This window comes from Teleopsis dalmanni, chromosome X, assembly GCF_002237135.1.
Source record: "Teleopsis dalmanni isolate 2A chromosome X, ASM223713v2, whole genome shotgun sequence".
NCBI classification, from domain to species: domain Eukaryota; kingdom Metazoa; phylum Arthropoda; class Insecta; order Diptera; family Diopsidae; genus Teleopsis; species Teleopsis dalmanni.
Genome location: NC_051848.1, coordinates 38,187,026 through 38,210,046, shown reverse-complemented (window position 1 = coordinate 38,210,046; position 23,021 = coordinate 38,187,026). Strand labels below are relative to the sequence as shown.

The window sequence follows — 23,021 nt, the reverse complement described above, 5'->3', positions numbered from 1 at the left end:
ATAATTATATATTAAAAAACATTCACGTTTTTAAGACAAGAAAAAGAAGTAAATTAACAAAATTTGTATTAAATGAAATATATTTATAAAAGTTAATTCTATTTTTTTATTATTTATTTTACCTTTTAACACTGACTGATCTACAGCTTAAAACACTATAGTTCTTCTTTGCGATTTGGGTGAATATAGAATACAAATAATAAAGACTGTGGCCTTTACCAAGGATGTTGCAGGGATCTGTACTTGAAAGAAATGACATGAAGAATACATGGGTTAATATGTGGATGGGTAATGGTTCTGTAATATCATTTGATATATGATATAAAACCGATAACGATTTCCTTGGCGCATTAATATTGAGACTTCTTTTTGTAAAGCTATGTATTTGTCTAAATATTTTGATTTTCCATATATTTAGCTTAAAAGTTGTTAACTATTTGCCTTGATTAAACAAATAACTAATATACACTGATGTGTATAATGTGTGCCACAGTTTAAACACTTAATTTTAATTGTCTAAGAAGTTTAAGAACTTGTGAACATAGCACAAGTTATAATGTTTAAAAAAAAATTATAGGGCTCAATAATTTGAAAAAAAAATATATATACAAAAATCTCATGAAAAATTGGACCTTGTTAGAAGAAGAGCGAAGAAGATGAAGATTAGGATTGTCCTTCTTTATCTTCAGTATTACTTAAATGAATATATGAATTCGATGTAGTGGCCCAGCGACGTGATATTAGGAAAAAGTATAGATTTATTTTCGATGTGTGTAAAATATTGTTGCTCAATCGAACATTTTTAGAGTAATCTAACATTTTTGTAGTTTTGTTATATTGGATTTACACAAGAGTTTTCTTTGTAATTTTAGCTGTCATATTTGTAATTTTAGCTTGCAATTGTTGTTGCAAAACTCTAATGTGAATTCAATATTAGCGGTCATTTATATTTTTCAAAAATACACGCATATGTCGAATAAAATCATACTTTAGCTATTAATTTCAGGGTAATTTTGCCACTCTGGCAAATAATCTGAAATGTTATAAATTAATATCCCGAGTATTATACAGAATATTCAATCTAAAAAGAAAATAGTTTATTTATATTAATGAGGAAGTGTTTGCACTATATTCCGAGCTCATTTATGCATCGTATACAAATCGGAGACTAATATTTCAAATAAATATTATACTTTTCTCATTTACTTAAACCTATTTTATTTTAATATTAAATATGGAAAATTCTCCGTAAAATTTGAAGTCTGAAATTGCCTGGGTTAAAGAACACTCTTTTGTTTACAAATTAAATACAAAGAAAAATGTCGGTATTGTGTAAAATAAATCTTTTAAAATGGAAAACGCGGAAAATTTTAAAAATATATATAGGACGTGTGCGAGTTAGGCTAAGTTGCGTTCTAATTGAGGGAAATTCTAAGTTGTGTCGATAATGTATTGATGTGTCGATACGTGTTGATAAATGGCAAAATGTGTGCAGTACAAATAATCCCAAAAAATCTCCCATTTGGTTTAGCATCAACTTAGCCTAACTCGCACACGTCCTTATTATATGCTTACTTTTTCAGTGCGTTTGTTTACAGCTCAGATATTGTTTGTTTATATTTTATATTTTGAATATATGACATATAAATTTTGGTCATTTCTCTTGTGGGAATTTTATTTTAAAGTATTGCATTCGATATTTTTTATTTATTGTAAATGAGCTCATTTATATGAAAGTCTTTGTATGGTTAATCACCTCATTAGTGATTATAATGAGCAAAACCGTCTAAATGAGACAGTGTGAATGTACTATTAGCTTATTTATTGATAATGAGCTCATTTATATGAAAGCATTTTGTGTGGTAAATTATCCTCATTAGTGGCTATAATGAGCAAAACTACATAAATTAAACAGTGTGAATTTGCTATAAAAAAGTGAATCTCGAATTTTCATATTTTCTGATATTGGGAAGACCATCGGTTGCAAGAACATATGTTTCATTTGACAGTTGCTTGTCACACAGCAAGTGTGGCGATATCGTATCGTATCGTATGTCCCAAATTAGTTTTGAAGTATTTATCGCATGTGCTGTGTGAGCTGTTTTTTTTTGTTTCAACAGCGGATGGACTGAGTGGACATTTTAACATTTCGATACTATGTTTTTCAATCTAGTGTTCTAAAAAAATTCACATTTTCATTAAATATTTTACTTGTTTTAGTTTTCAAAAATATGGTTTTCTATTGTGTGTTAAAGTCAAGAAATTCTGTCTTCCTATTTGTGTAAATTAAATTTAAATAAATATATGTATACATTGTGAAAAGGTTCTGAAAACCAAGCAAGAAGGCACGTTCCAAAGTTTGTGTTTATTAGTTTTTTTTGTGAAGTCTTTAAAATTATTAGTAAAATTAATTTAGTACGAATTATTGAAGTTTTTCATCAAAAGTTTACCATTTGCACGCTTGATTTTTGTTTCTCAAGTCTATTTTTTTTTCGCTCAAGAAGCAATTTGTTTTGGTACAAGAAGAGGTGAGTACAAGCAGATTTATTTACGCATACATTTAGGGATGGATGCTGTATTGAGTGAGTCCAACGATTTCTTTGGGCTCATTGAATTGAAAATAATTGTTAAATCCATCTCATTTCCATATAATTTGTTAATTTTATTTTACATTTTCAATTTTCTATTTTCAATTTTCAATTTTGCAATCTCAATTTCATTTTCATTTCAATGTCATTGTCAGTTTTGTTTGTATTTAATTTTTGCAACTTTGATAGCAAAACGTACGGACCTCGTTTCCCTACTGACCCAGTTTCGAAAACCGTCACCTTCATTTAGTATTTGGGTTAGTGAGGTCAGTGCGTGTATTCATCAAAGCTAACGATAACTGGGTTAAGTTTAACAATCCTTGTTCCAAAACTATTTACTTGTTAACTTATGAAATAAACCAATAGATCTCAAAATTGTCATTCCTGAAAGTCTACTTATACCACTTCAAATATTTAAATATATTATATTAATATTATATAAAAAATATAGTGCTTTTACTATAACTAATATACAATTTACTGTTACATCTGTTGAGTCATTGCTTATTTTTAATTTCTTTAAACTTTATAACGTATTGTAATACAATATACAATATTTCAGAAGTGATTGTTTCAGAAGTGGAATATAACTCGATCCAAATTATAGAAGGATAGGGTTCTAAATTATAATCAATGGAAAAATTTGTAATGGTTAATATACAGTGAAACGTCCATAACTCGAAGTCCAATTTTGCAAAGAAAAGGTTCGACTTATGGAGACTTCGTGTTAGAGAATTTTTTTATTTTATTTTAATTTTGGAATAAACTAGAATCACATTTTAATATATTTATTTATTTGCAATCAAATAAAGTATAGAAGTTATAGTGAAGTAAAATATTCAGAAATTAAGGTTTGGGACTTTAGTTTTTTTCTTATTTTCAGTAAAAAGAGATTTGGCTTTATTCATAATCTTATAGTAATCTCAGTTCTAGTATCATTCGTTTGCAAATATAAGTTCGGAATTTTGAATGAGTCTTCTACTTCATTCTTGGAAGGCTGATAAACAATGACATCCACCGAACCCTCATCATCACTTTCCGTTGCGCTTAGAATTCAGTTTAGGATTCAGTTATTTAGAGCTTTAGTGCTCAATAATATCGTCATCTGTAGGAAAGCTTGATAAATAAATTTCATTGTCAATAATTCATATAATCGTTACGAGTAGCATTGCAAGTTATTTTATTTATTTTGACATTTGCACAAACAAACAACATAAGAGAGAAAAAATTAACTATTCGGTTTGGAAAAAGGGACTTCCCCTAACACTAAAATAGATTCATTCTTAAAATAAAAATTCGACTTCTAGAATGCACTTTCCCATATTTCTATCGGCAGGGAACAAAATTTTTGTTCGAGATATAGAGAAATTCGAGTTATAGAAGTTCGAATTATAGAAGCAGAATATTAAGTAATTTGCTCTCTAAAGCCTTGATGCACTGTTTTTGGTTTGAGTTACAGAAAATTTGAGTTATAGAAGTTCGAGTTATAGAAGTTTGACTGTACATACATTTTTATAGAGAAGAAGTCACATAATTTATTAATCTAGGAACATGTATATTTTGAGTAACATAGAGTAACATATCTTCTATCTTTAAAATACAGAAATGTGATGTACTTTTTTAAAGTACAATGTGCAATAGGAAGGGAAACACTGAACAATTTATAGAAAACAATAAAATATAGCAGTTAAAAACGTGTAGAACATGGACTACACTTTAACAGAGCATAAATTCTCTGATGCCATTAATTATGATGGAATTATGTGGATTCCACTGAGATATACAATCCAAATAATAATAATAATCACTATTATGATTTTTGCTCAGTCAAAAATTAAATTAATTAATAAGAAATAAATTTTTTTTTTTGTGATTTACTATTGCTCAAAATATCTCTTTATTGAACGTAATAAGTTTTTCATATATGGAGCAGTAACCCTTGGAGGGTACATTCTTTATTGAACAACCGGACAAATCACGCACCACATCTCAGAGATCAAACTTTAAAGCTTGCTGATATATATATGTTGAACAGGAGACGAAACTCAAAGTATACTAAGAGTGCTTTGAGGTTTGATCTCTGAGATGTGGTGCATGATTTATCCGGTTGTTCAATAAAGAATGATTGGAAGGTTACTCCTTCATATATGAAAAACTTGTTAATGATATATATGCGAGAAACATAGAAAATATAAAAGATTGTTCTTGTTCTACGGTTCCAAACAAACTATACAGAATGGTGTTCTTACGTCTATCTTAATTCCATACTAAGAGAGAAAGAGAGTGAGTGGGAGAGATTATATACATATATATCAATTAAGAATCAAGTATCTTTCGTCAAGTATCTTTCGACGTTAAAAATCATGCGATGTCCGGTTTAACAGTTTAATAACTTTATAAGTGCGGAACTCTATTGTACAAAAGCTCAAACCATCTTTCTAATTCTGCAATAATTAGGGTTTCAGTTATTAGTCTCTGTATTGTTCCAATTTTAGTATGCGTTCTCTCCCCTAGCAAAAACCGGGTTTCAATTACTATAATAGATTTAAGACAGCTTTATTTATATCGGAATCAGGCTGCTACTATTGTACAACATATCTAGGCTTCAAATAAATTTTTCGATCCGTATTTTAAAACAGTAAATCTGTTTTTAAAGAATTTAATGAACCAACTCTCCCATATGTTCCAGACTATAAATGCTATAAAGACTGTAATTTCTATATACTTTTGCATTTATATTGAAATATGTTTTTATTAGATTATTTTTTAATGCTAATTATATACTAAAAAAAAACTAGATATTATTTGAAGATCCTAAAGTTACAAAATTATTTTGTTGTTTTCACCGATATATAAATTTATATAATTAGAATTTGATATTAAAACATTTATAAACCTTTTAAAAAACTGTTGATTCAATAGATAAAAAGTCACACTCCTGTTGCTAAAATATGTAAATATTGTACTATTATCGAGCAAAGATGGCTTAAAGATTCTTACAGGATAGCACCGCTGACCAATCAGTACAATGATAGAAATTTATAAAAATTTGAAGGTTTTTGTCTTCTTCTAATAAAAATCTTGGAATGTCTTAGGATGACTGCTAGGAAGAGGGAATAAAACTCTGTAAAGTAGGTTCTATACTACTTTTTATTGACGCAACAGGGCTTAAAGACCTACTCTAAGCCCAGAACGGGACATAATATACCCGATTGTCGCATTGGCATATCCCCTAACAATAATAATAGGAATAATATAGGAATATGTGTCGATTTTTCATACAAATTCATGAAAATACGCTTAAGATATTTGATAAGTCTGAGTGTAAACGTTATATTCGATTTTAGTGAGACAATTAAATATGGTTTTTCTATAAGTGAAAAAACAAAATTTTCTAAATAATTTTGTTGATCTTCTTTGGATTTGTTTGGATGTTTGCTTTTACGAAAAGTGTTTTTTAGAGTCATATCTAGGAAAATGCGGATTTAACGCAGATTGAATTAATCTGTGTCTTATGTATGACCAATGAGTGTATTAAATTCACAATTCCCCGAATTTTGCTTAATAGCTTTTGTGGTGAATAAACAAAACCAGTACTCAGTGCAGTACTTGGATCAAAAAGAGTTATAGAGTCCTTCAAAAGAAAAAGAAAAAATGCGTATAAAACTAGATTTCTCGAGACATAGTTTTTTATATCAATTCATAGTTATTTCCTTTAATTTTTTATTATTTAGCATTTAATTTTTTTGCCAATTGCATATCTGTGGTTTAATTTTTTATGCAATAAAGTTTTTTTTTTGTTTTTAATTGGTATCAATATCATAAATTATGTGTTCATAGAATTATTTCTCATTTTCAAACTGAAGTGTTTATGTGATATATATAACTTTGTATTTCATAAATTAATTGTAAGCATTTTTACTTTGAAAATTCCGCCTATTAATAATCATTTTATATTTAAGAGTGCTTTTATCATAATTTGCAGCAAATATTAAGTTTTCCAAAGTGAGAAATACTGTTTTACCATTTCTCAGGCATTATGGATTTTAACCCATACATAAACAATAACAGTAACTATAAGCATGGTGATTTTAGAGATAATGTGAAAAACAACAATAACAATACCTACAATCAATTTGAACGTCGTCCAATTATTCCGCATCCAGGAGCAATAAGCTACCAACGCTGTTTGGAGAGTCTTAACTATATGAACAGAAAATATATGACAACATCGGAGCCAACTAGTCCGATTAATGAACCAGCAAGACCATCGCTTAGTCTAAGAGCAGCCAGCTATCAAACTGCCGCTAACAATCATAACTTTAAATACAACAACAAAACAATACGTCAAGCTTATCAAAAAAGAGTTGAAGATTATGACGATAATTTTAGTGCTTATCGTTTTCAAGGTGCTAACTACTTTAAGCATAGTTATGGTGAGCAACAGCGTGTTAAGCCAGTTCAAAACTCATCAACAAAATACAGCCCACCGCCTTTTGTCCACAAATATAATGTTCAAAGTCAATCCAAACGCAATAGTACGGTGCATGATAATCAGGAACAACAGTTGGAAATGCCTATTCCGACATCACCTACAGCTTATTCATTTCCCAGAAATTATTCATCCACGGACATCAGAAGGTTACAGTTCAATCATTATTTCTTTATCTGCTTTTATATGCTTTTTGTTGTTCGCTTTTTATTTTTTTGTATATAAACTATATTATAATAATTATATATATGTACTATATATATTAGATTATGCTTATACTGTTAATATAATACATATACTATTACTAGATATTATAATTTTATTTATACAAGATGTTTAAGAACAAAGCATATCGAAGAAATATTTATATGAAAAAAACTTTAAGAGCTTGAAAAAAAGTCGCAGGATCGATTCTACAACTGTGATTTAAGGCGCAATACTGACTTAAGCTATTAACTTTGTTGACTTGATTCATACTTAAGTCAGTTTTGAGACTTAGTTATGACTGTCAATTCGGTCAAAAATGGTTTCTTCGAATAGCTGCAATGTATACCAACTTATAGTAAATTAAATATTTTTTAAATTTTGTATTTGTCCCAAAATAGGTTCGAAAAATATAGCTAACTGCGTTTAAATTTAGAATATTTTAAAAACCTGTGATAGTTTTTCTGAAAACTTTATTTATTTTCAGGTTTTTGTTAATGATTTTTGCTCAATTTTAAATATTATTAAGTATATAATAATAATAATTATTAAGTATAATATTATTAAATAAATATTTATATTTATATTTATATTTATATTTATATTTATATTTATATTTATATTTATATTTATATTTATATTTATATTTATATTTATATTTATATTTATATTTATATTTATATTTGTATTATGCACATTAATTATATTGTAATATTTGTAATATATCTATGATATTGACATTATATATACTCGTATTTCTATTATTTATATTTATGTATATATTATACAATTTTATTACTTATACTATTTATATTATTTTTACTTATTTATTATATTTTTTTATATTTTTATATTATGTTCACAATTTATATTATTATTATTATTCACATTATTTTTGTAATTAATATTATTTATGTTGTATAAATGATGGATTATATTTATATTATATTTATAATATAAATTATTTATAGTATATATGTTATTTATATTATGTATATTTGTTTATTTACTATATTTATTTATTTATTATATATATTTATTTATTTATTATATATATTTATTTATTATATTTATTTTTTATTATATTCATTTATATTTATATTATGCATATAATTTATATTATATAAATAATTGAAATTATTTATGTTATATATTTTTTATGTTATTAACATTATATATATTATATTTAATACATATTTATATATTATATTATTTATACATTTATATTTATATTAATTTTATATTATATGTATGTTATATTTATATTATACTTATATTATATATTTGAAATTATATATATATAATTTATATTTGCATTAAATTTTTAATGTATTAATATTAATTTTATATTAATAATATATTTATAATATATATTATTATGCTTACATTAAATTTTTATTCTATTTATATTATATTAACATTATATTTATGTTATACTTATATTAAATTTATATTGGTGATGTTATATTTATATTAAATAGAAATTATGTTTAAGTTATATATATATTATATTCGCATTATATTTAAATTATATTTATATTATTTTTTCGTTCTATTTATATTATATTTATATTGTACTTTCCTAATGTCCATTTTGTGTTTATATTATATATATATGTTATATTTATATTATATTGATGTTATATTTCAAGTAATGTGTATATTGTACTTACATTATATTTTTAATATATTTGTATTATTATATTTCAAGTTATATATTTATATTTTATATTTATATTACATTTTTAATATATTTATATTATTTTTATATTATTTTTATATTGTATTTATATTATATTTATATTATTTTTGTGTTATACATATATTGAATTTATTTTATATTTATGTTGCATTTACATATCAAGTAATTTATATTTTATATATACATTGTATTATTAATATATTTATATTATATTTTGTTATACTTACATTTTATTTTTATTCTATTTACATTTACATTTGTATTTACTCACATATATTTTTATTATTTATATATATTATATTTATGTTATATTAATATTGAATCTTATTTTTCTTACATTTTATTTTTATTCTCGTATATATATTATATACATACATGCATATTATATTTATATTATATTTTACTGTACTTACATCTTTTTATATTTATATTTATATTTATATTTGTATTTATATTTATATTTATATTTATATTTATATTTATATTTATATTTATATTTATATTTATATTTATATTTGTATTTCTATATTTACATATTTACCATATATATATATTTATTTATTTATTTATATAAATGTAAATACACACTTTATATATAAATTTATATATTATATATTTATATATACTGTGTATTTACATTTATAATTATATTGAGCAGAAACAAAGTCTATATAGGGAATATTTTTAATATTAACCGAGCTGCTTTTTCCTGAAAGGAAACCTAATTTAAAAAAGCCTATGTATCTAATATCTCTTTCGAAAATATTATGAAAGCTGGTAGTAAACGTAGTAGTAAAATATAAGCCTTTGGCTTAGCAGTCATGGGTTAACAATACATATATTTAAATATATATATTTTATATTTTTCAAAGAATAGCGTTCTTTTGGTATTTTTAAACATATTTATTGTGTATAATATCAATAAATAAAATGTGTTAATAAATATATACATATATTATGTGTGTAACTATTTTGAATTTTTTTGATTCCATCGATCTTAAGATCTATATGGCGGTAAGTTCCATTCTAGTATATTTGTCTTTGATGACCTACGCCTCGGTTAATAATCAGGCTTGTTTATGGGATTTTGTATAATTTGTTTATTTATTAAGCTAAAAAATCACCTAATTTCGTGCTATTAATATATAACATATAAACAAAAAGTTAGTAACTTTTTTTACTATATAGATATATTCTTTTATCTATTATATTCTAATTTTAGTTTTTTTAGTTATATCTTATGAATTATAAAATTTAGTTATTCTTATTGGAATCAGTATCTTTCAAACAGTATCTTACACTGCAAAAAATATTTTAATATTCGTATTGACAATTATATTTAATAGACAATGACTCATAATATATATGATATACAAATATGTATATCATACATATATATATATATATATATATATATATATATATATATATATATATATATATATATGTATATACCTATACATATACATTCATACATATATATACAAAAACACCTTCAATATATAAGTTGAATACGTGTAAAACTAATAAAAATAGTTTTTAGACCTTTAAAAGCAGCTTTAAGATATTTTGTGCTCCACATACACCTATTTAATTTAAAAATAAACTACACAAACTCTTAGACAGCTTTGAATTTCAATAAATTTGACACTACAACCAAAATCAAATAACATATAAAATATTTTTTATTAATATCTTTTATTTTTATTTTGAAGAAAATACTACAAAATTTTATTGTGATAATTATTTGCAAGTGTTTCTTATATACCATAGTCTTGTATATATTTTATAACAAAGCAAAAATTTGTAAGAATATTCAGTTAATATTAACAATACCGATTAATAAATAAACAATATCAATAGGACGGTGGTCCCGTTAAAGGAGATTTGGCAACCGCCTTTACCCTCAATGAGTCTGAAAGCAGCAATGTTAGGCCCTCCAACACAGCTAATACTGCCCAACCGCATGTTGTCTAGTTCCCAAAAGAAAGCAGTTCAAATAAAAACCTTTAGATGTACCGTTGAAAAGAATACACCCCGCGACGAAAAGATACCTATGCACAATCAAGAAATCTTGCGCAATATTCAACAGAACAAAAAACAGTTTGCATCTCAATACTCAAAACTCGAAAAGGTGGACTCTTCACTGACGCTTGTTTCAAAAAACGAATCATCCAGGTTACGAGTATAATATACTAAAATAATATTTTCTGTGCCTTAATCAGACTCTACTTACAAACAGCTGACACAAATATTTATAAATTGCTTATGAGAAAGTCATATGCCTTGATATAGTATAAAAATTATTTATAAGATTATTAATATTAATATTATTTACACTGATATATACAACCATATATACTGAACACATAACAATATATACCACTTTCAAATTGTTAAATGGTCCGGAAAGTAATTTCGGATTTTTTTTTTTTGATTAGAATGTAAGGCGGTTTTTTTTTTTTTATTATATAAAAATATATAATTGAATTATATAATCTATATTTTCATTAAATATCTTAACCAATACTTCTGGCAGTAGCATGAATCCACGTTTCGATCTTTGTTGAAAAAAACAAATAATATTAGTTGTTTTTGATGTTCTCATTTCAAGAAAAGATTTTAGCCTACAAATATTTGTAGGGACAATTAAAAGTAATTATCTCAGACAAGCTGTATATGCTTTTGTCAAGCTATCGAACTTGTAAGAAATCATGCATTACCCTAGTTAAATGCATTATCTTTTTCAATGAGCAATTCTGGGCTCTTTGGTTTCAATAAAATATTTAATTTATTTCGTTGATGAAATAATATATTAAAATTCAAAAATTATTATTAAATAAATTGCATCAGATATCTTCCTTAACTGGCTTTCTAGGCATCAAAATTGCTAAAATGAAATCTTGTAAATCACTTTAGGCCTTAAGGTTCTGTCGTTATATATCTGCCTGAACAACATTGTATCCGTTTGGATAATAAAGTAAAATACATTTGTTGAGAAGGCTGCTTTCGACTTTTTATATTTGATAAGAAAAATAAAAATTATTGTCCTTAATAAAATAATATCAATGGATTGTCTTAAATTTAAAATTGCTGGGTCTTGAGGTTCTGTCACTATATATCTACCTGAACAGAAGTTTAACCGTCTGGATAATAAAGTAAAATACATTTGTTGAGAATGATGCTTTCGATGGATTCTCAATGGATTGTCTTAAATTTAAATTGGCCTTGAGGTTCTGTCACTATATATCTACCTGAACAGAAGTTTAACCGTCTGGATAATAAAGTAAAATACATTTATTGAGAATGATGCTTTCGACTTTTTATATTTGATAAGAGAAATAATTACTGACCTTAATAAAATAATCTTTTCACCTAACTAACCTTTTTATCGGAGTGTTAGCTCTTAAAATATGTAATATCAATGGATTGTTTTAAATTTAAAATTGGGTGCAAAAATACATTAAAACGTTCTGTCCGGGAAAAAATGAAATTACTTTTCGAACAATTCAAAATAGTTATATAAACAATTCTTCAACATTTCATAAACCAAATATTACAACTAATGTCGGTCTCAACCATGAGGAAATAGACAGAGGGCAAAGTCCTATTGTATTTCTTATAACAACTAGGTGCGGAAGGGTTATCGATCTATTTAAAACGGGGTTATGTTCCATTGTTGCATTCTTTTGGTTTAATACGTGGTCTTAAGTCTTAATATAAATATTTGAGATAATAAGTATTTATTTAACTGGGAAACTATACATACACAATTAAAAATGTACATACATTGTATATATATGCAAATAAGTAAATACGTACAATATTCATACATATTTAGATAAACACATACATAGATACATATATACCTACAACATACAAACATATATACATACATACATACATACAACTACAAACCGAAGAGCATTAAGCTATAGTTTGGTTAATTGGATAGATACAGTATTTATTGTTGTTGTTGATATTTGTCTATGATAAGAATAATCAGTTCTTGTTAGTTTTAATTGCTCATAACGAAATTTTTTCTTTAGTGGCTCGAAATACATCTTCAAAAATTGTATACACTCCGTTTACACTGGCAAGATTTTTCCATACACATTTATTTTTTAACAAACGCATACAGTCGCTAGCTACAGTCACTAGCTACAGTCGCTAACTACTGTCGCTAGCTACAGTCACTAGCTACAGTCACTAGCTACAGTCGCTAGCTACAGTCGCTAGCTACAGTCGCTAGCTACTGTCGCTAGCTACAGTCGCTAGGTACTGTAGCTAGCTACTGTCGCTAGCTACAGTCACTAGCTACAGTCGCTAGCTACAGCCACTAGCTACAGTCGCTCGATAAAGTGGATGAGCACTCTCACTGAAGTTCTACTTTGTTTTGAACATTTCTGGCTTCTGTAGCCAGTTACTTTAATTGAATCGAGAGTACGATATAACTTTATTTTTTGATTTTATGAACAAATATTGAAATTTATATATTTTTGAACACAAACCATCCACATGATATATAATATTAAATAAAGGGAATTATTAAGGAACTAATGATATATGAATGGTATACTCCCATGGTATACTCCAAATTTTGCTTTGAAATATATTACAAAACTTCGCTACAAAAATAAACTATTCTCACTATTGTCATTAAACACACCGTATTTTGATTGTTAATGTGTCTTTAAATGTTTAATAAATCAAATCAATTTTGATTTGAAGTTTGAAAAGAAAAGTATCTTCAATCGATGAATTTTATGTTTTCTTATTTATTAAAAACAGAAATCTTACATCAGAAAATAAGTTAGATCAGCATTACCAATACTACGCTAGCCATTATCATAATCAGCCTGAACCTTTCAACAACTCAACGGATATTTTGATTGAACCATCTACAATGAGTTCGGCACAAAACCACGAAATAATAAATTTCACAGATATACCATATGTCTACGAAAATGATGTGTTATTGAATGACAACCAAGGATCTGAACATAATTTCAGTAAGTCTCAGATACTTACGGAAAAAGGTAATAATAATGATGTCTATGAATATGATGTCCCGGATTTATATCCAAAATGCATGGATGAAATAAAAGAAACTAAATCTATCAAATCTATCAGTAATACCAATATAAAAATTGATGCAGGGTATGAGTATCAATCAAACAATGTTTCTATGAACACTAAGTCCAAAAAGAGCTCCCGTACTGTTTTGGATAAAAATGCAAATAAAAATATAAAGAACACTATTAGCAGTCATGACCAGTTGAAATTAAACTCAAAAAATAATAATTGTTCACCGGAACAAAAGTTTTCTCCACCCAGCGAAACGATTGATATAGAAAAAGGTTTAGAAAAACTATCAACCGGTGCTGTTAAAGTTAGAAGTGAGTACGATTTTAGTTTCAAAATATTTACAAATTTTAGTATTAATATTTTTATTAATAATATATATATATATATTTTTTTTATATAACCATATTCATTACAGGCAACTCATCAGTACGTAAAAATTCACCAGCACATCGTGTGTTACTCTACAACAGACAAAGTCCAAATTTATCTCGTGTTCCGTTAACAGCACGTGGAGATAAATCAAGACGTACACGTCTTAGAGGTGGTCGTGATAGTGCTGTAATTGTAGAACAAACCTGCAGTCCCTCTGAACAGTATAAGAAACAAATTAAAACAGCTTACGTTAATGAAAAGAGTGATATAGTAGTTGAGCTCGTTGACACAAAACGCACTGGCGCACTTGGCGATAAAAATGTCGATGGTGATACTCCTGAGACGGACGGTAGTGATGATGATGATGATATGGATAATTGTAAATAAATGTTCATAATATGAGTATAAAATTTTCTATATTTACTATATTAAATATTTTAGTATCCGCTTTGGACGACACAGAAAGCGGTTCAGATTCGGAAGATGCATATCGTACTTATATATGTAAATTATCACAAACCTATAAACAAGCCCATCATACTTTTATCAAACCCTCTGAATCAGAAGAGGATCTTGATAATCCAGATTCTCTGCTTGTGCCCAGCTTATTTCCAAATGTGCCACCGTATCTATCATTTTCAAATAGTAAAAGTAAGGGTCCAACTATACCGTACGATTTGTTTCGAGTTCTAAAATGGCGTGTTACAAATGTTATGCCCAAAGTAGTTCGTAGTATTCTAAATAATAGTGGAATGCGTCTGCTTAAGAGTAAGTTTCTATGCGATGATTTTCTATTCGTTTTCTTTCTTCCTTACATATGTAACATTTTTATAGAAACAAATGATTGGATGGGTGTTTGGGGAAAACACATGAAATCCCCATGTTTTAAGACAGTTCGTCCTCATCAAAAAATTAATCATTTACCTGGTTCTTTCAAAATTGGTCGTAAAGACTCATGTTGGAAAAATCTTCAAAAACAAATGCAACGCCATGGAAAAAAGGATTTTGGTTTTATGCCAAAGTAATTAAAAATTTTTTTTTTTTATTTTGTTGTATATTAAATTTATTTTTTTACCCTATTAGAACATTTATAATACCGCATGATATAAATCTGTTGCGAAAGAATTGGATGAAATGCTCAAATAAAAATGTAAAGTGGATTATTAAACCGCCAGCAAGTGCCCGTGGTACCGGTATACGCGTTATTAATAAATGGTCTCAGATACCAAAACGTAAAGCTTTGATTGTCCAAAAGTGAGTAAATAAAAATATGCTCTTAATCTAATTTTTGTAACAATGAGTATGCCCCTTGTAAGTCAAGTATTAAAAGGAACTTATTTTTCAGTAGATTATTAGATCGAAAATATATCATCTTTTAATGAACAAAATTTTTCCCAAATTTTTTTTATTTCATATAATAATAAAAGATTATTAAAATTCAAGATTTTGGTTTTTTTTTACGTACAGAATTTTTAAATTTATAATTCTCATACACTTTATATACTTTTCGTTAACAGAACTTTACATATTCTAATTTATAATTATTTAGATTTCTAATGTTAATATAAAATATGATATATAATAGGGCATTCCTCGGTTCCTCTTGCACAACAAACTTATGTTCGTTCTGAAAATGTATGGTATATATATTTGAAACAGTTGTATAAATCAGTATTTTTTTTTACGTACAGAAGTTTTTGAATTTATAATTCTCATACACTTTATATACTTTATGTTATAAGTAGTTACATATTCGAAATTCTAATTTTTTAGATTTCTGATGTTAATATAAAATATGATTCTATGATTAAAAGTGCACTCTTGGATTCCTCATATACTTCAAACTCCTCTTCGTCCAGAAAATGTATATATATTTAAAATAGTTATAAAAAACAGTATAACTGTTTACATGACAATTTCAATACAATATTATCTGTATTATCTTAATTTAAAATTTTCCTTAACAGTTGTAAAAATTTCAGTCTACTTTAACAGAGTGTATATATGTCGATTTTTAATTATCTAAAAACTATAAAAGATTGAGCTTTAATAGTTTTTTTTAATATGTGAAACATTCTCTTACGTTCGAGTCTTATTTTATATTTATAGATTTATGAGTTACTAATAATATCCGTTTGAATTCTATCTGAATTTTATACAGAATCTCATTAGTTTTTTATTCCGTGGCATTTGTAGATCAAACATGGTAGTCTGCGAGATCAGTTTTACGAGGCATTTTTCAAAGCTAGAAAAAAAGATCAAATACACTGAACTATACTCTAGATATTCATAAATAAACATATGTTATTGGTAAAAATTTATGATAAATGAAAGTAAAGTTTCCAACTCATAGTGTGAGTATGTTCAGTTATAACCTTAAACATTTAACAGTAAAACTTTTCTATAATTTTTGAGTATATTTAGCCTCTTAATAATAGGACGTGTGCGAGTTAGGCTAAGTTAATGCTAAACCAAATGGGAGATTTTTAGGGATTTTTTGCACTGCACACATTTAGCCATTTATCAACACGTATCGATACATCGCTACATTATCGGCACAACTAAGAATTTCCCTCATTTAGAACGCAACTTAGCCTAACGCGTACACGACCATAATATGAAAGATTTAGGACGTGTGCGAGTTAGGCTAAGTTGATGCTAAACCAAATGGGAGATTTTTTGAGATTTTTTGCACTGCACACATTTAGCAATTTATCAACACGTATCGACACATTACTACATTATCGGCACAACTAAGAATTTCCCTCATTTAGAACGCAACTTAGCCTAACGCGTACACGACCATAATATGATAGATTTAGTAGGTTTAAATTTATGGATATGTAGTACCAAAACCTTAAAGCCATACGTTATTGCTTTATTTTTAGTTCTATGAAAGGCCCATGATAATGATTTATTGACTTTATTTTTCTAAATCAGTTGCTCTATTTGAATTACTTTTAAAAATAATTAAATTGATAATTTAATTTTTCAGGTACATTGAACGGCCCTTGCTCATAAGTGGGAATAAATTTGATTTGCGTTTATACGTATTGGTAACATCAATCAATCCGCTTCGTGTTTATATGCATCAAAATGGATTAGCACGTTTCGCAGCAGGTTAGTAATTAACTGCTTTTAAAAATCAAATAGTTTTTTATTTAATATTATTAATATTAATAATACTTAATATATTAATTCAACTTTTGCAGTCAAATACAGTGTTAAATCGGATACATTGAATGATCGCTGTATGCATTTGACCAACTACAGTATTAATAAGTTTTCTTCTAATTATTCTCGGAACGATGATTTTAACGCTTGTGTTGGACACAAGTGGACACTAAAATCTTTGTGGTCTTATTTGGCTTCTCGTGGCATACGTACTGATTTTCTTTGGGAAGCTTTACGCAGTCTAGTTTTGCGTACTCTTATATCTGCCGAAAATTCGATGAATAACGTCCATAAAATGAATGTGGAGTCAAAATATAGTTGTTTTGAATTATTTGGTTTTGATGTATTGTTAGACTCTGAACTTGTACCATGGCTATTGGAGGTCAACATTTCTCCATCATTGCATTCAGAATTACCATTAGATACACATGTAAAGGCTCCACTAGTTCAAGGTGTGCTTAATACAGCCCTATTTCATGTAAGTCAAGTCACTGATCGTATAAAATATATAAAGTAGAATTTGAAATAATTGTATAATTAAAAAAATCAAATAATTAAAATTGTATATTAATAAACTTATAATATTAGGTACCACCAAGGCTTTCCGCAGACAAGCAGAAAGAGATTGCTCTCGAAATGGAGCTTCCAATGACATCAATTTGTTATGATAAACGCATGTACATTAATTATTTATCACGCGAAGAAAAAATCAAACATAATGTGTTCACCCGAAGAGCTACTGAGGATAGAGAAGATGTAAGTTTTTTATTAAACTTTTTTTTTATTAAGTATAACATTTCTTTTTATATAAAATACATTATTTTATATAAGACATAATATATGAGGCATACTTCCATTCCTTACATGTGGACATATAAAACACATATTGTAAAAGGAGTACATTTTTTAACAGAGTATGTGGTTCTGAAAGTAAACGTGAATAAAATATAAATGTGTGAACGTAAATTCCCACATAGACATTACTCAAGATCATTCAAATATCCCCCACGGTAATTTTCTATTAGTAGTTGGCACAATAATATTAGGCAAGATCATTTAAATATTTATGAGTTCTTTGAAAAATATATAGTTAATCTAAACTCACAGAGCAATTCTGGCAAAGAGCGTTAAAACTCTTGCGTAAGATCCACCGCAAGATCGATTTTAGTTATTCTGGCACAAAGTCTTTCAAAAAAAGTTTTATCATATGTAATTCGTGGTAGCAAGCTGTTTTGTTCTATTTCTTTCGTGGTGAAATCAAAAACAGCTGCTAATCGCTACTGCATCAAGTAAACAATTAAATTTTAATATGAATGTGATGGAAAGCAGCACAAGATGTATGTACTAAAGTGCTGCATCAAAACATTCGTTTTTGCGGTCATTCGTTTTATTTTCAAATGTGTACCATATTTACAAATTATTTCTAAAGCGAATACGAACGAATAACAGAAACGGTCCGATAGAATTCGTTTCCGCCGCATTCGTTTCAATGGAATGGGGGTTGATTTGTTCTCTATAATCGTTTGTTTTGAATTTTAAAATCAAATAAACAAATATTTTAGAGTATTTCAATCACTTTTAGAGTATTTCAATCACTTTTAGAGTATTTCAAATAATTCTATTTTTGCAAAGAAATATTTTATATATTTTGTGTGCGTTTGGTTGCCTGCGCAAAAGTAAAGAAAGTTGGATGTGCGTAGAGATTTGCAATAATTGCAACAACAAAGTACGTAAATTAGGTTTAATTTTCTATTATTTTCAATGCAAAAGTTGTTTAAACAGGTAGATCTAATGCAAAAGGTTAACTTAAAAAAACGGTTTGCGCAGAATTTCCTTCTTTGTCGATAGTTTTTTATGATGTAACAAAATAAATTGCTTCACATATTTACCTTTTCCTGGAAAATAATTTTATGCATGATATGGTAAAAATATCTATTTATGACAAGAGAGATTTTTAGAAATTTCTTAAGAATTCCTTCAGAATTCCTACTTTACAAAGTTTCTTGTAAATTATTTGCAACACCAGCAAGTAGTGCATCTTCGGAAAGGGTTTTTTCAGTTGCTCGGAACTTAATATCAGAAAAAAGAACATTGATTTCATCTAATCAAAGATCTATCAATCAAATCATGTTTTACACAACAATCTTGAAAAAGAGGAATTAAGTCAGACGATGCTCAACATTTAATTTGCATATTAAATTAAATTTGTGAACTGTAAAAACTGTAAAAAAACTTATTATAATTTTTTTAAATAAATTTTTGTTCAAAATTTTTTTTATATTTAATTAATATATTAAGTCATATTATATATGTAATCAACAAATTACTATTATCAATCAACATTTTAAATAATATTTAATTAATAAAAAAACTTAAATAAATAAATTTGGGTCTTACTATTTAAAAACACATAATTTTTGTATGAACTGAAAATCAAATGCTTAGAGTACTCCCAACTACTTCAACTACTTTTAGAATGTTTAGAGTTAGAGTACTCTAAACAAACGAAACAAATATTTATTCTATTCCATTTTGTTTTTATGCCTATACATTCGTATTTGTTCGTTGAGAGTGAGAGTATGCTACCATTCTAAACACAATAGAATGCTTTGAAACTGAAATCAAATGCGCGCGTGCAGTACTCTAATGTGTATGGATTTCTTTTTTTGTTTTTGTTTTAAGGGAATGTGTACGCATTATTTCTTTGTCAATTATGATGTGTGCGTACAATTTGTATGCAATTAATATAATTTTATTTGTAATTAGATTATGCCTAAACTTATGTTTATTTTAATTATTAAATTTATGATATATATGATATATATATATATATATAGATATATATATATATATTACATTAATTTATTTATTTATTATATATTGTTATATATAATATATATATTATATAATACATAATATATAATATATATAATAATATATAATAAATTTATTTATTTTTTATATATTATTATATATATTATATAATACATAATAAATAATATGCATAATAATATATAATAAATAAATAACGAAATGAATAAATTAATTATTAAATTTTAAATATATAAATAATATATATATATTATATATTAATGATTCGTTGTATTTATTTAATCGTAAATAATTTTTTGAGACTGCAAATACCAAGGATCGAACTCTTGCCCTGCCAAATTTGAAGCTCAGAGTCGAACGCTGACATAGCCAACTGATTCATATATTCTTTTTTATGTATAGAATCTAATCTAGGACCTTTGGTACTTGCAGTCTCGAAAAAAAATAAATAAAATTATTTACGAATAATTATATATTAGAAATAATTTCAAGACCTTGATGATGGGTAATTGGCAATACTCGAAATAGGTGTATGGTCACCCAAAAATTCAATTAATTAATATAATAAAAAAAAATAATTTTTGTTGTTGTAGTACTACTTTTCAAAAACCTTTTTACGAGATATATTATTTTCTATTAAATATAATATTAATAAATATAATATTAAATATAATAAAATATAAAATTTAAAATTTTTTATAAAAACAGTATAAAGTATATCAATACAGTTAGAAATAATTGTTATACTTTTACAAATTTTGATTTATTTTTAATTTTTATTATAATTTTTACTTATTTTATTTTACATAAACAAAAGTTTATACACAAAAAAACACAAACAAAATCTTAGATAACAATCGAGAAATCTAATCAATAGCAGTTCTTTTATTTAGTCTTTTAAAAGATCGAAAAGAGCTTTCATCTTGGCAAAAGACTGCTGCCAGAATACGAAAGATCTTTTAAACGATCTTTCTATCGTTCTTTTTGACTACGGTGAGCTGAAAGTTCGTTGCCAGAATTGCCCTGTTTTTATATTTATTATTATTATAATTATATATTATAATTTATTATCTTAAATTATATTTTATTTATAGAGCTATTATTATTTGAAATAAATTTTTTTTTATATGAAATTTTTTAAACTTTTTTAATTTTTTAATTCCATAGTACATTGATGCAATACTTGATAATCTTACGCCAGATGATGTACGCTGTTTAATTGTTGCAGAAGATGAGTTCGCACGTTGTTCCCCACTGGAGCGTATATTTCCTACTTGTGACACCTATAAATATCTCAAGTATACCGAAGGTGCACGATATTATAATCGTTTGCTTGATGCCTGGGAAAATCGCTATGGAAAAAATCGTGCAGAAGGTATTGCATTATTGCGTGATTTTTGTATGGACAATTATCATCTTGAAGTACCGCCATTGCCAGCTAAAAAGGTATTTTTAAATTTACAAACTAAAGTGTATTATATATTTAAAAAAAAAATAGTTTTAAAAACTAATTACATTCATGGCCACATCATAAATTTAAGTACATTTAATACAAGTGAATTTAGGCAATACGTGAAAAATACAATTTTTAAGCAGTTATAAGAAGTAGTTAGTTAAAAAAAATTTAATTAATATATAAATTTCGTTATTTTCTTGGAGGGATGTTGGAGTGCTATACAGTCTTTATATTGGCGCTGTCGTTCGTTACACTATCGTAAGTCGGTATTGTCCTAGATAAATATTGTTCCAACGTAAATTTATATTCATCCAAAAAAATTTATGATTTGCTTTGATAAAGAAAATTTCATATAACAACTATATCTTGTAATTAGAACAAAAGTGGAACAGTAAAGAGAGGAAAAGAGAAAGAACTTATATTGTAAATAATATGGATTTTAATCCTTAAATTATTGCAGTTATTAAAGCAAATAAATTTTAATTATAGAAATTGAAATAAGTTTTTCTATTGGCTAATGTGGTCTTATTTAATTTATAATAAATTAAAATATATGTTTGTTTTTATTTGATATAAATTAAATAATTAATTAATTTAATAAAATATTTATAACAAATTAAAACATATGTTTGTTTTTATTTGTTATAAATTAAATAAGCTGAAATTAGCTAATAATCTAACTGTAGTGTCTAACAGTTAAATTAGACAACAATTAATTATTAAATCAATTAAATTAAAAATTAAATTTTGAAATTGAGGTATTAAAAAAAATAAATTTAATAATAATAAATTATAAATTTAATAAATATAATTTATAAATTGACACTTAAGGGATTTGCCAATTTAGAATATTAAAATAAACTTTTTTTTGGGTATTACAAAAAAAAAATTTTTTTTTAATTAATTACTTATATTAAAATAATTATAATTCACTAATTATAAGTCACTAATTTTTAAATATTACACTATTTACAATTTTATCTTTTTTTTATTTTTATATTAATTTTAAATTTATTGTTGATGATGGCGCTTCTTTGAAAAGAAACAATTTATAATTTTATTTCATTTTTATAACAATTTTTAATTTTAAAAAATTAATTAATTTTTTTTGTA

The 23,021-nt window shown here is 26.0% G+C and overlaps 1 protein-coding gene across 11 annotated transcripts in view; it reads left to right on the top strand.

Annotated features, from left to right (window-relative positions):
* Positions 1-2,227: 2,227 nt before the first annotated feature.
* LOC119687015 (tubulin polyglutamylase TTLL4) overlaps positions 2,228-23,021 on the top strand; it is a 38,269-nt gene continuing 17,475 nt past the window's right edge. For 7 of the 11 annotated variants that reach the window (XR_005253073.1, XR_005253071.1, XR_005253072.1 and 4 more), the window contains exons 1-12: positions 2,228-2,528; positions 6,574-7,229; positions 10,850-11,164; positions 13,778-14,385; positions 14,490-14,825; positions 14,888-15,214; positions 15,281-15,467; positions 15,530-15,700; positions 17,442-17,566; positions 17,659-18,098; positions 18,209-18,376; positions 21,620-21,898. Coding sequence is in view for 6 of the 11 variants with exons in the window: in XM_038101157.1 (XP_037957085.1) it covers positions 6,628-7,229; positions 10,850-11,164; positions 13,778-14,385; positions 14,490-14,825; positions 14,888-15,214; positions 15,281-15,467; positions 15,530-15,700; positions 17,442-17,566; positions 17,659-18,098; positions 18,209-18,376; positions 21,620-21,898 (3,558 nt within the window). In the remaining 5 variants the exon portion in view is untranslated. Of the gene's footprint in view, positions 2,529-6,550; positions 7,230-10,698; positions 10,793-10,849; positions 11,165-13,777; positions 14,386-14,489; positions 14,826-14,887; positions 15,215-15,280; positions 15,468-15,529; positions 15,701-17,441; positions 17,567-17,658; positions 18,099-18,208; positions 18,377-21,619; positions 21,899-23,021 lie in introns of those variants that run through there. The other 4 variants (XM_038101159.1, XM_038101161.1, XM_038101158.1 and 1 more) reach the window with 4 other exon arrangements.